Source organism: Salvelinus fontinalis, chromosome 3 (assembly GCF_029448725.1).
Source record: "Salvelinus fontinalis isolate EN_2023a chromosome 3, ASM2944872v1, whole genome shotgun sequence".
Lineage (NCBI taxonomy): Eukaryota > Metazoa > Chordata > Actinopteri > Salmoniformes > Salmonidae > Salvelinus > Salvelinus fontinalis.
Genome location: NC_074667.1, coordinates 48,374,445 through 48,388,190, shown reverse-complemented (window position 1 = coordinate 48,388,190; position 13,746 = coordinate 48,374,445). Strand labels below are relative to the sequence as shown.

Here is a 13,746-nt window from a genome sequence, read left to right as displayed (position 1 = left end):
GTGTGTTTTGTAGAGAGGGCTAATAGTTGGCAGGGCAATTTTCCTTTTCCACAATTCTGTGTTACCGTATCAAAGAATTTAATGTACTGGAGGTAGGCCGTTAATGGCCTCACACACCAGTACAGTAGGTGGCGGTGTATGCACCGAAAAGTTTTGGCGATCCGGTTGGCGATACACCAACCAAATCCAGAGAAGAAGAAGAACCCTGATTACCCAAATATCCACTACTACGCTGTTGCTTCATGCTAGTGTGCTGAAGCGAAATGACCTATGTAGTCCACACCTGCAGATTTGCAGATGCTGTTTTTACTTTGTCTCTGTTTGTGGGATGTTTTGTGTCTCATTAAGAGGGTTTGAAGGTCTATAAGCCAATGTCTGACAAGGCTAATATTCTAGCCAATACTCTTTCCTCTGTGTCTTCTCCCTGCGCCGTGGAGAGTGACGGACTGTTCCTCTCCGACAGAGCAGAGTGTAAGATGGTTGTTTCTTCTCAGCATTGGGCCGTTGTAGAAGAGCAGCCAGGGTGCTGCTAGGAAGGAGACATCTCTTATCTCCACCCTGTTGTTGATGTTCTGCTGCTTAGAGTGGAGCGCAGGCTTTGTAAACACTGCTCCTGTCACAGTAACACAGATCAGTGTCTTCTGACAAGACACAAACACACCCAACCTGAGATAAATGGCAACGATAGGGTCACACAGACAAAAGGAATTGATTTAATGTAAGGGCTGGATGCTGCACCTTTTTGCACGCTTTGCATAAAAACTTGCTGACTTCACGTTTGGCGCTGATAACGTACAGCATTGCAGAGATATTCTACAGAAATGCAATGATCAAGGAATAGAATACCAGCAGCTTGGCAACGCATTGCGCTTTTGGGCGCCTGGCTTTGTTTGTGGGCCAGTCAGAGATACTGGCATAACAAGGACAAGGTGAGTCCCCCCTCCTTCTCCCCCTCCTCCCTGTCTCTTCACACCCTCATGCCTGAAGGGGGAGTCGTAAATCTCAGCCATCTTGCCTTGCTTTGTTTCCATGACAATACTGTGCAGCACTCTGCAGTGGGGCTCCTCTACCGGTGGGTGGTGTGTGTGTATGTGTGTGTGGATGGGTAGGGAGTGGGTCACCCCTCATCCCATTCTCTCTAAATGCCAGGAGGGACATGACTGACAAAAGGACAAAATTGTCATTTCTGCTCAGCATCGTAAGCTACTGCATAAGCCTCTGACAGACAAAACATGGAAAAATTGTTTTACTGCAGCACAGGATGCTTTTTCTTTGCTCTGGGTGTGTGATTAAACACCAGGTTTCTGACATCTGCACCTTTTCCTGGTCACCTTTGCCATGTCACAAGACTGGGGTTGCACCTATGTCACTTTCAATCCCATCTCCTATACATTGGTGCTGCTGAGTAAATAAATCCCTGCATGTGTCATTGTAGTCACGTCTATGACAGCCTATTTGTACATGAATGACATGTGGCTCAGTCTCCACTGTACATAATGGAACAGCCTGGGCTGGCCTTCCGAGGCAACCGTTGCCAAGAGACCGTCTGTCAGTCCCTTGTGCACCTGTTGCTGTCGACGTGCTGACGGATGGGCTGGGCTGTCGGAATCCATCCCTCTGAGCCCAGATGGAGGAGGGCGGCTTGGACGTGGGTCCAGTGTACCCCACCACCTTCTTGGACATAATTATCTCCTCAGCGATGGTCTCTGTTTAGCAGCTGCTGTGGCCAGCGTCCTCTGACTGAACTGAGCAGCTTCTCTCTGTGGGGGTATAAACATATTGACCACTACAACCTTCATGAGGGCAGAGGGCTTCAACTCAAGTGGCATTATGCTGTTTTCAGATGATCATTAACCTAAATCCTTATGATTAACAGTGTTTCCTCTCTCCTGCTCAGTCCATCAGTGTGAGAATCAGCCATGCATGTCCTCCTGTGTGTATTTAAGAGGATGGAGGGGGATTATGCTGTACGCTGCATCGATAAGACACCCTTAACCTGTCTCTGTCTGACTCCTGGGTTCAGGGATTAGAGTCGGGGGTGGCTGTGATACGCTGGCAGAAGAGGGGTATAGTGGAGGGGAGCAGGTAAGGGATAAGAGGAGAGCGGGATTTGTTTAGATGATTAGTGATGGGAGAGGAGATATCGGGGAACATGCTGTAGAGGTGGCTGGACTGTGGACCACATTTCAGTGGCTGTTGAATTAATTTTTTTATTTTACCGTTATTTTACCAGGTAAGTTGACTGAGAACACGTTCTCATTTGCAGCAACGACCTGGGGAATAGTTACAGGGGAGAGGAGGGGGATGAATGAGCCAATTGTAAACTGGCGATTATTAGGTGACCATGATGGTTTGAGGGCCAGATTGGGAATTTAGCCAGGACACCGGGGTTAACACCCCTACTCTTACGATAAGTGCCATGGGATCTTTAATGACCTCAGAGAGTCAGGACACCCGTTTAACGTCCCATCCGAAAGACGGCACCCTACACAGGGCAGTGTCCCCAATCACTGCCCTGGGGCATTGGGATATTTTTTAGACCAGAGGAAAGAGTGCCTCCTACTGGCCCTCCAACACCACTTCCAGCAGCATCTGGTCTCCCATCCAGGGACTGACCAGGACCAACCCTGCTTAGCTTCAGAAGCAAGCCAGCAGTGGTATGCAGGGTGGTATGCTGCTGGCTTACATGTTATTTTACTCACTGTCATCTTTATTCTGCTGAATACCACTATGCACATGTACACACACACACACACCCCGTTGCTGTGACATTGTGCAGCTATTTTTCACCATGTGCAGAAGGGGGATCCGAGGATCTAGGCTTGTTTCCATTTTAGTCTCCCATTACTCTCTGTGTGTGTTCATGTTGATATTGGTATTCCTGATTGTATTCCTGCCAGTGTCGGTGTCTATTAATATATGAGCATATCATTTATGCTGGCCCTGCCTGTCAGAGCCTGACCCGGATTGATGAGAGAGGGAAGGAAGAGCGGAGTGTGTGTGTGTGCACGCATGTTTACTAGCGTGTGGGTGGAGGGAAGAGAAGGGGAGGGATGGTGAGCGGGGGAAAAAATCAAGATCGCGGGAGGTAGAGTGATGCACAGCAGAGAGAGAGAGAGAGAGAGCTGTGTGACTGAAACTAGATGCTGGAGCCTTCATCAGCAGAGCGGCGTACTGAACGGACTCAGGAAGATGGTCTCAGTAAGAGGGGAACTGACGGTTGCCTATAATTTAATGTTCAGTATCTTGGACTCCTTCTCCATGGGTATGACAGTGGAGTTTGCTCAGAGCTGCCTCTCTCACTCTCGTTCTACTCCTTTGTCTGTCTCTCTCTCTCTCTCTCACACACACATAAACACACACTCTTTCGTTCTCTTAGCCAGTAGGTTAGGCAGGTTCTAGTGAGCGGAGCGCTTGGTTAGCCCTTGGGGTTGTCCCCTCTTCCGCTGCAGCAGTCAGCTGCCTGCTAATGCAGATAGATCGTGCTGCCCCTTTTAACACAGCGCGTGGGAGCGTGGATGTGAGGGAGCAAGGCAGAGAAAGAGAGGGAGAAGATAACTTGGGCATTGATGAGCGGGCTAGCGCTGCTGCACCAATGGAGTCCCTGTTTGGAGTTCCCCATCTTCTCAACTCTGTTTTTTTCTTCTTTTTAACCTGCGGGGAAGGTGAAATATTTTTGTGTCATTAATAATTTTTTCTCTTTCATTTTTCTCTCTCCATCTCGAACTGGATATTGCTTCCCAGGGGTGGTACCTGCAAAGAAGAGTCCAAGGCTGGTGAGTACCGACATCATCTATTCCTCCTCCGTCCACCCATCCCTTCCATTCTCCTCCATCTGTCCCTCTCTCCACACTCCTGTGTGGAGTGCTAATGTTGGTTGGTGTGGAGTGGTGAGGGATTTTCTCTGTCAGGACTCTCACTGTGGTCCTGATGGGAGCTTTGATGCTTCATAATGTTGATCCATTGGTAGGCAGAGCAAGGCTGCTCCTGGATTTGTTTTCATTCTCTACACCATGTTCTCGTGTTCTCTTGGCTTAATGCGTTCTAGGGAAATAGACTAGTGCATTAGGCCAGCCTTGGAGTACTGAGGAACATATAGAGCAGGGAGATTCTAGTATACATTTTAGACCTGCCGAATTGACACAAATTAAATACAAATATTGTTTAATCTTTGGTCTACCATGATTGGAGAAATGTTCCTAGCTTGTGTAGGGTTGATGTTTGAGAATGGCCCAGCTCTTCTTAGTATTTCTGTGTCCCATGTAGAGTATGGAGAAATCATGTGATGACTGGAGACCACTGTCAGTCTGTGTTACCCTCTCCCTGTATCTTTTGGGAGGAAGCTGCCTGTGTGCTCTCTCTGTGTTGTATGGTAGAGCAATGTGTGCTGCATGCTGTGTTCTCCCCTCCTAGATGTATTCTCCCTTCATTGAAACACCCTCCTCACTGCTATGTGCTCTGAATGTCTCCTCATACATCGGGCAATAGGGCTTGCCATTAATATATTCAGCTCTATGTTGAACAAAAGGAATAAACTATGTACTTTGTCAGCCAAGCTGTTTTTTTTCTGTTAGGAGTGTGACTTTATTTCTCTATGTGAAACTACAGTGAATTTTTCGATTTCTCGGAAATACATCTCATTAACAAATCTGCTTGATTAGGCTTTCGGTATTGTTAGAGAATGTGTTGGCCTTGATTAAAGATGTGGTATTTTGTCTCACTTCGTAATATGTTGTTAATGATTTCCCTTTCTCTTCACCACTCTTTCCTACTCCTTCTATCCCTCTCCTTCTTACTCAATATCTCTCTTTCTGACCCTCCTCCTTTTCCCCCTCTACCTTTCTGTCCCCATCGCCCTCCTTCCCCCCCTCTCTCACTTTCCTTCATACAGCAGTTAGCGAGGAAGGACAGTCAGAACAGTTCTGTATCCAGCCACCGGAGTACCCACACTAACTCCCCTGTGCACACGTCCCTGGCCCCCCCTCTCAGCAAGAGTACCGCCCCCCCACCCCCTTCCCAGCCCCTGCCCGGCCTGCCTCCCCAGGACCCGCAGGCAGACGGGACCATTCACAGGAAACCGGACCCCTTCAAGATCTGGGCCCAGTCCAGGAGCATGTATGAAAGTAGGCGTAAGTATTTATTTTTGGTGCGAGGGTGCATGGGTGTTTGCTTGGGGGCTCCACCTGTCCTGTTAGGTTGGTACTGCAATCAAGGGCTGGTGATGGGAGATAACCTGCATGCACAGAAGTCATTTAACCTTTGAGAAGCATCAATACCCTAAACTCAACATACTCATCCCCCAAAACATATTGTCTGAAAGTTTCCTGTTGTCTTTCGGTGTTTGAATCTAAAGTGGGCATTATCTTGGTGGGTTAGGGATGTGGACTGTTTGCAGAGCATTGTGGCTGTTGGGTAGAAACATGGTAGTGCGAGCAATAACAACAGTCTAAGGAGAGTTGGTGCTAACCGGCTAACCACTCTCCTGATCTACTAAACCTTGACTATAGAGTGTGTTTCTCTCCCTGGAACACTGAAGAGAGAAGTCTACCTACACACTGACACAGTCTCTCTGTCCATGCTGCCTGCTTGGCACCTCGGCTCAATTACACTCCCTATAGCCACTACATTATCACGCTTCCATGCTACAGTGCTCTTTTAGAACACAGCTCCAGACAAATGTGCATGGAATTGGCGTTGGTGGTAGAGGACAGTGGCTCTCATATTTCCTGGTAATCTGGTGAGGGTAACGAGTGCCAACCTCTTCAATTAACAGGAATATTACTCAGCCCCTGTCAGTCGCCCTCCGAGGAGTGGAGGCTTCCAGGGTCCAGAGGTTTCCACGCCTAATCATTTCTCTGGTGCTCCTGCTTTCATCAAGGTCTTTCGTTATTTAGAGGCCTTAAAGGGAGAGGAGCTGGGTATCGGTACTGGGTATCGGTACTCCCTCCATCCTCAGGTGAGAGAGGATGGGTGTAGAATTCTAAAGGAACAAGGAACTAAATATCAGCTTTATTAAGCACAGGGGGAGATTTGTAGGCAGTATAGAGAGACAGAGTTGTATTACCAGGTGTAGATACACTGCTCTGGAGTATTTGCTCAGTCAGTAGACCCCCCCCCCCCCCCCCCCCCCCCCCCCCCCCGCCATCTCCTTTTCCTGATCTGAAGTTAATCTGCTTGTTCACCATGGTCAGTCTGAGCTAGGGTAGAATGACTAACCTTTAGTATGGATCTGTTTCTATACAGTTGTTTCGAAGTTGAGCTGCTGTATTGACCTGTTAAGCTGCCCAGTGCCTGCCCTTATGAACAAGAAGATTGAGACAGTTAGCCTGTGACCTGCCCATCTCAGCCCTACTCAGAGTCCCAGTGGGTCGGAAGAGAGCTAGCTAGCTTAAGACTGTGAGCTTGTCTGTTGACTCAGGAACAGATTGCAGCCAAGCTGGTCTCTTTCCCTCCTCCCTCCCCCTGCTGGCTCTTAGTGGCTTTAGCTGTTGAGGTCTGTACCGTAACATGGGGTACCCCTTGGGGGGCTGAACGCATGGACACAGGCAGGCAGGCAGGCAGGCAGGCAGGCAGGCAGGCAGGCAGGCAGGCAGGCAGGCAGGCAGGCAGGCAGGCAGGCAGGCAGGCAGGCAGGCAGGCAGGCAGGCAGGCAGGCAGGCAGGCAGGCAGGCAGGCAGGCAGGCAGGCAGGCAGGCAGGCAGGCAGGCAGGCAGGCAGGCAGGCAGGCAGGCAGGCAGGCAGGCAGGCAGGCAGGCAGGCAGGCAGGCAGGCAGGCAGGCAGGCAGGCAGGCAGGCAGGCAGGCAGGCAGGCAGGCAGGCAGGCAGGCAGGCAGGCAGGCAGGCAGGCAGGCAGGCAGGCAGGCAGGCAGGCAGGCAGGCAGGCAGGCAGGCAGGCAGGCAGGCAGGCAGGCAGGCAGGCAGGCAGGCAGGCAGGCAGGCAGGCAGGCAGGCAGGCAGGCAGGCAGGCAGGCAGGCAGGCAGGCAGGCAGGCAGGCAGGCAGGCAGGCAGGCAGGCAGGCAGGCAGGCAGGCAGGCAGGCAGGCAGGCAGGCAGGCAGGCAGGCAGGCAGGCAGGCAGGCAGGCAGGCAGGCAGGCAGGCAGGCAGGCAGGCAGGCAGGCAGGCAGGCAGGCAGGCAGGCAGGCAGGCAGGCAGGCAGGCAGGCAGGCAGGCAGGCAGGCAGCTAGCTCCAGGCTGTTGCTTGAACCCTGTTCCCGGGTGGTCTGCCCACCTCGAGTGCTACATGAACAATAAGCTGTCAGTCGCTGCAGTGCACCACTACATAGCAGCATGGTGCCTCTGACAGCTCCAGTACCAGGCACCCCCTTCACCATGGTCAGATCTCCTCCAGCCAGCCAGGGATTCCTGTCTGAGCCTGAGGAGCAGCACTGCTATGGAGAGACTGGTGAGGGTTGCTCCCAGTCCAGTTCCCTGTCACCTAGCTACCTACCTAGGTTGACAAGACAAAGTAAAGAAGGATTTTGTCTTCAAAGACATCTGAAAGGATAGAAAGGATTCAAAGAAATACTAATGATGAAACTTTGATAAAGTAGGTACTTAGGGGATTCTCTTGGCCTTCTCCACTCTTGCTTTGAATGGTGTATAAAATTATTTTGGGAGTATCCTGGAATATATCTTTTCTTTTGATAGAACGTTTTTAGATATTTACACATTCCGCAGGGTAATGTTTTTACTCAGTATTAGCTGGCTATGGAGGAAGAGGCAGAATGAGGCAGTGGTGTAGAGGCTACAGTAAGAGGCTGAGAGGCATGGACCCCTGACCTGATTCACAAGGAACCGCAGGTGTGCTGTGTGCTCATTATGGCCATGATATCTTCAGATTCCCCCTCCATCTCCTCCAGCCCTCTGCCACCACTCTCCTCTGAGAGGAAGAGGGGGAGGGATTACACTGTGTGGGGTCTGGTCTAATGATCCAGGATGTAGTGATCGATGCTGATGGATGGTTCTCTGGTTGCAGTGCCTGACTTCCAGGAGCAGGACATCTTCCTGTGGAGAAAGGACACGGGCTACGGGTTCAGGATCCTGGGAGGGAACGAGCCAGGAGAACCGGTGAGTTGGAGGATTCAACCATACACCAACATCACTGCTCAGTATACATCTACAGTTGAAGTCGGAAGTTTACATACACTTAGGTTGGAGTCATTCAACTTGTTTTTCAACCACTCTACAAATTTCTTGTTAGCTTCTTATGGCTGCAGCCAGACGTCGGTACACTTATGACAACAGCCAGCTCAAGTGCAGGGCGCGAAATTCAAAAGATATTTTTTTTAAATATTTAACTTTCACACATTAACAATTCCAATACAGCATATGAAAGGTACACATCTTGTGAATCCAGCCAACATGTCCGATTTTTTAAATGTTTTACAGGGAAGACACAATATGTAAATCTATTAGCTAACCACGTTAGCAAACGACACCACTTTTTTTACTCCAACAGTTTTTTACTCCATCAGTAGCTATCACAAATTCGACCAAATAAAGATATAAATAGCCACTAACCAAGAAACAACTTTATCAGATGACAGTCTGATAACATATGTATTGTATAGCATATGTTTTGTTAGAAAAATGTGCATATTTCAGGTATAAATCCTAGTTTACATTGCAGCTACATTCAGAAATTGCACCGAAAGCAGCCATAAAACTTACAGACACCAACGTCAAATACCTAATTACTCATCATAAAACATTTCTGAAAAATACATAGTGTACAGCAAATGAAAGACAGGCATCTTGTGATTCCAGCCAATATTTCCGATTTACTAAGTGTTTTACAGCGAAAACAAAATGTAGCGTTATATTAGCTTAGCACAATAGCCAGAAACACTTGGGCGCCGACGACTACAACAGATATATGAAATAGCATCATAAAATGTTTCTTACTTTTGCTGATCTTTCATCAGAATGTTGGACAAGGTGTCCTTTGTCCAGAACAGTCGTTGTTTGGATTTAGAACGGCAACTTTCCCTCTTCCTTTAGCAAGCACACTAACCTAGTGGCACGACGCTCTCCATGTCAACAAACGGAAGAGAACGGAACGCGGCAAAACTCCCGAAAAATGTTCAATAATCTGATGAAACTATATTGAAAAAACATACTTTACGATGATATGGTGACATGTATCAAATAAAATCAAACCCGGAGATATTAGTCGTCTATAACGACAGCTGTACAGAAGGCAAATCCAGGTCCCTTGACGCGCTCTCCAGAAAACAGGAAACTGGTGACACGTCATACAAAGAGCATTTATTCGAGCCCAGATCAAGTTACACACTCAATTTCTTCTCTCACTGCTTGTCGACATCTAGTGGAAGACGTATGAAGTGCATCTAAACGAATAAATATCAAGAACTTTAATAGGCAGGCCCTAGAAGAGAGCATCGATTTCAGATTTTCCACTTCCTGTCAGGAAGTTTGCTGCAAAAGGAGTTCTGTTTTACTCACAGATATAATTCAAACGGTTTTAGAAACTAGAGAGTGTTTTCTATCCAATAGTAATAATAATATGCATATTGTACGAGCAAGAATTGAGTACGAGGCCGTTTGAAATGGGCACCTTTTATCCGGCTACTCAATACTGCCCCTGCAGCCCAAACAGGTTAATATGCTTGCAGTCAACCCCTAGTGATGTAACTGCCTACGTTACTACCTTCTAGTCATAAGACCAAGCCCATGCATACACAGTTTTACAAACTTGCAAGAGAGATACAATAGTTCCAGTGTTTTCTAAGGGCTCAGCAGTAATTTTCCACTCACCAAGTTGCTTTATAGTGGTATGTCTGACTAGTCTCTTATCTCTTTCACTCCCTTGCAGGGTTCTGTGTCTATGAATCTCTTCTAGCCTTGAGGCGCTTTCTGTTTTGACTGCAATAACACACATCTCTCAGATCGTTTCTTTATAAGAGGCAAAGACTAGAAAAGAATAGTGGAACAATATTAAACCTTATAATGAATATATATATTGCTTGTCTGTAGTCTAGGACCCAATAAATGTAGTGGGGAGGGGTCTTATAGCCCTTCCCCTTCTATTAATACAACATAAGCATAATCAATTATTATAATACATCAAACATTTGGTGCAGCCCCTATCATGACCCCAAGTTGACCCCATCACAGCCAACCGGAGAAAGAGGAGGAAGACTTACTAGCTAGCTTTCTAGCTGGGCCAGAAGTAGTCTGAGTTATGTTAGTGCTGCTGGAAAAAAATAATCTTACCTGTCAATATCTCACCTTTATGTTTTTTACCGTCTACTGTTGATTGACCAACAACCTCTCCTATCATCCCCCTCTTCTGTCCTCACCTTTTCTCCCCTACCCTCCCATCTTCTTCTCTCCCCAGATCTACATAGGTCACATAGTGAAGTATGGGGCGGCGGATGAGGATGGACGCCTGCGTTCAGGGGATGAGCTCATCTGTGTGGACGGTACGGCAGTGATGGGCAAGTCTCACCAGCTGGTGGTACAGCTGATGCAGCAGGCCGCCAAGCAGGGTCACGTCAACCTCACCGTGCGACGCAAGACCGGTTACGGAGGTAAACACAGCTAGTTGGACATGGACACTGTTTTCCAGTGTGATTTACAATGAAAACCTTCAAAGAACAGCTACATGATATGAGTATCAGGAGTGGATTGTGTGAACTTCTGTGGTAACGGTGTTGGCTCAGAGTAATTTGATACTTTTTCTGGCAGTAATTTTGCTAGTAATTCTGTGTTCTGCGCACAATGCTTAATAATAATAATCGTATCCTACGAAGAACATAATACGATAATCTTTCTCAGAATGATCCCATTTCAAGTATAGCAAAAACAGAAGATAAGCAGCAGTCTGTCCAGTAGTACAATCAACAGCAGTCTGTCCAGTAGTACAATCAACAGCAGTCTGTCCAGTAGTACCATCAACAGCAGTCTGTCCAGTAGTACCATCAACAGCAGTCTGTCCAGTAGTACCATCAACAGCAGTCTGTCCAGTAGTACCATCAACAGCAGTCTGTCCAGTAGTTCCATCAACAGCAGTCTGTCCAGTAGTACCATCAACAGCATTCTGTGCAGTACTACCATCAGCAGCATTATGTGCAGTACTACCATCAGCAGCATTCTGTGCAGTACTACCATCAGCAGCATTCTGTGCAGTACTACCACCAGCAGCGTTCTGTGCAGTACTACCATCAGCAGCAGTCTGTGCAGTACTATCATCAGCAGCATTCTGTGCAGTACTACCATCAGCAGCATTCTGTGCAGTACTACCACCAGCAGCATTCTGTGCAGTACTACCATCAGCAGCAGTCTGTGCAGTACTACCATCAGCAGCATTCTGTGCAGTAGTACCATCAGCAGCATTCTGTGCAGTAGTACCATCAGCAGCAGTCTGTGCAGTACTATCATCAGCAGCATTCTGTGCAGTACTATCATCAGCAGCATTCTGTGCAGTACATCCATCAGCAGCATTCTGTGCAGTACTACCATCAGCAGCATTCTGTGCAGTACTACCACCAGCAGCATTCTGTGCAGTAGTACCATCAGCAGCAGTCTGTGCAGTACTATCATCAGCAGCATTCTGTGCAGTACTATCATCAGCAGCATTCTGTGCAGTACTATCATCAGCAGCATTCTGTGCAGTACTATCATCAGCAGCATTCTGTGCAGTAGTACCATCAGCAGCAGTCTGTGCAGTACTATCATCAGCAGCATTCTGTGCAGTACTATCATCAGCAGCATTCTGTGCAGTACTATCATCAGCAGCATTCTGTGCAGTACTACCATCAGCAGCATTCTGTGCAGTACTACCATCAGCAGCATTCTGTGCAGTACTACCACCAGCAGCAGTCTGTGCAGTACTATCATCAGCAGCATTCTGTGCAGTACTATCATCAGCAGCATTCTGTGCAGTACTACCATCAGCAGCATTCTGTGCAGTACTACCATCAGCAGCATTCTGTGCAGTACTACCACCAGCAGCATTCTGTGCAGTAGTACCATCAGCAGCATTCTGTGCAGTAGTACCATCAGCAGCAGTCTGTGCAGTAGTACCATCAGCAGCAGCCTGTGCAGTAGTACCATCAGCAGCAGCCTGTGCAGTAGTACCATCAGCAGCAGTCTGTGCAGTAGTACCATCAGCAGCAGTCTGTGCAGTAGTACCATCAGCAGCAGTCTGTGCAGTAGTACCATCAGCAACAGTCTGTCCAGTAGTACCATCAGCAACAGTCTGTCCAGTAGGACCAGCAGCAGCAGCCTGTGCAGTAGTACAGTGCCTTGCAAAGTATTCATCCACCTTGGCATTTTTCCTATTTTGTTGCATTACAACCTGTAATTTAAATCAATTTTATATGGATTTCATGTAATGGACATACTCAAAATAGTCCAAATTGGGAAAATGAAAAAACAAAACTTAAAAAAAAAAAATTAAAACGGAAAAGCCCCTTTGCTATGAAGCCCCTAAATAACATCTGGTGCAACCAATTACCTTCAGAAGTCACATAATTAGTTAGATTGCACACAGGTGGACTTTATTTAAGTGTCACATGATCTGTCACATGATTTACATTTACATTTAAGTCATTTAGCAGACGCTCTTATCCAGAGCGACTTACAAATTGGAAAGTTCATACATATTCATCCTGGTCCCCCCGTGGGAATTGAACCCTGGTCCCCCCGTGGGAAATGAACCCACAACCCTGGCGTTGCAAGCGCCATGCTCTACCAACTGAGCCACACGGGATCAGAGGCAACAAACATGATCTCAGTATACATGCACCTGTTCTGAAAGGCCCCAGAGTCTGCAACACCACTAAGCAATGGGGCACCACCAAACAAGCGGCACCATGAAGACCAAGGAGGTCTCCAAACAGGTCAGGGACAAAGTTGTGGAAAAGTACAGATCAGGGTTGGGTTATAAAAAAGTATCTGAAACTTTGAACATCCGACGGAGCACCATTTAATCCATTATTTAAAACATTTAAAAATATGGCACCACAACAAACCTGCCAAGAGAGGGCCGCCCACCAAAACGCACAGACCAGGCAAGGAGGGCATTAATCAGAGGCAACAAAGAGACCAAAGATAACCCTGAAGGAGCTGCAAAGCTCCACAGCGGAGATTGGAGTATCTGTCCATAGAACCACTTTAAGCCGTACACTCCACAGAACTGGGCTTTACGGAATAGTGGCCAGAAAAAAGCCATTGCTTATAGAAAAAAATTATCAAACACATTTGGTGGAAAACGCTATGTCTGGCGCAAACCCAACATCTCTCATCACCCCAAGAACAACATCCCCACAGTGAAACATGGTGGTGGCAGCATTGTCAGAATTGAAGGAATGGTGGATGGCGCTAAATACAGGGACATTCTTGAGGGAAACCTGTTTCAATCTTCCAGAGATTTGAGACTGGGACGGAGGTTCACCTTCCAACAGGACAATGACCATAAGCATACTGCTAAAGCAACACTCGAGTGGTTTAAGGGGAAACATTTACATGTCTTGGAATGGCCTAGTCAAAGCCCAGACCTCAATCCAATTGAGAATCTGTGGTATGACTTAAAGACTGCTGTACACCAGCTGGAGCAGTTTTGCCTTGAAGAATTGGCAAAAATCCCAGTGGCTAGATGTGCCAAGCTTATAGAGACATACAACTGTAATTTCTGCAAAAGGTGGCTCTACAGAGTACTGACTTTGGGAGGGAAATAGTTTTGCGTCTTCAAGTTTTCCGTTTTTTTGTCTAATTTCTTG

At 47.5% G+C, this 13,746-nt stretch overlaps 1 protein-coding gene across 2 annotated transcripts in view; it reads left to right on the top strand.

Moving 5' to 3' along the window:
* The window catches only part of LOC129851029 (membrane-associated guanylate kinase, WW and PDZ domain-containing protein 1-like), a 177,489-nt gene that overhangs the window by 147,534 nt on the left and 16,209 nt on the right, over positions 1–13,746 (top strand). For both annotated transcript variants that reach the window (XM_055917193.1, XM_055917192.1), the window contains 4 exons: positions 3,745–3,776; positions 4,892–5,129; positions 7,977–8,068; positions 10,362–10,554. In XM_055917193.1, the coding sequence (XP_055773168.1) occupies positions 3,745–3,776; positions 4,892–5,129; positions 7,977–8,068; positions 10,362–10,554 (555 nt within the window). The remainder of the gene's footprint in view (positions 1–3,744; positions 3,777–4,891; positions 5,130–7,976; positions 8,069–10,361; positions 10,555–13,746) is intronic.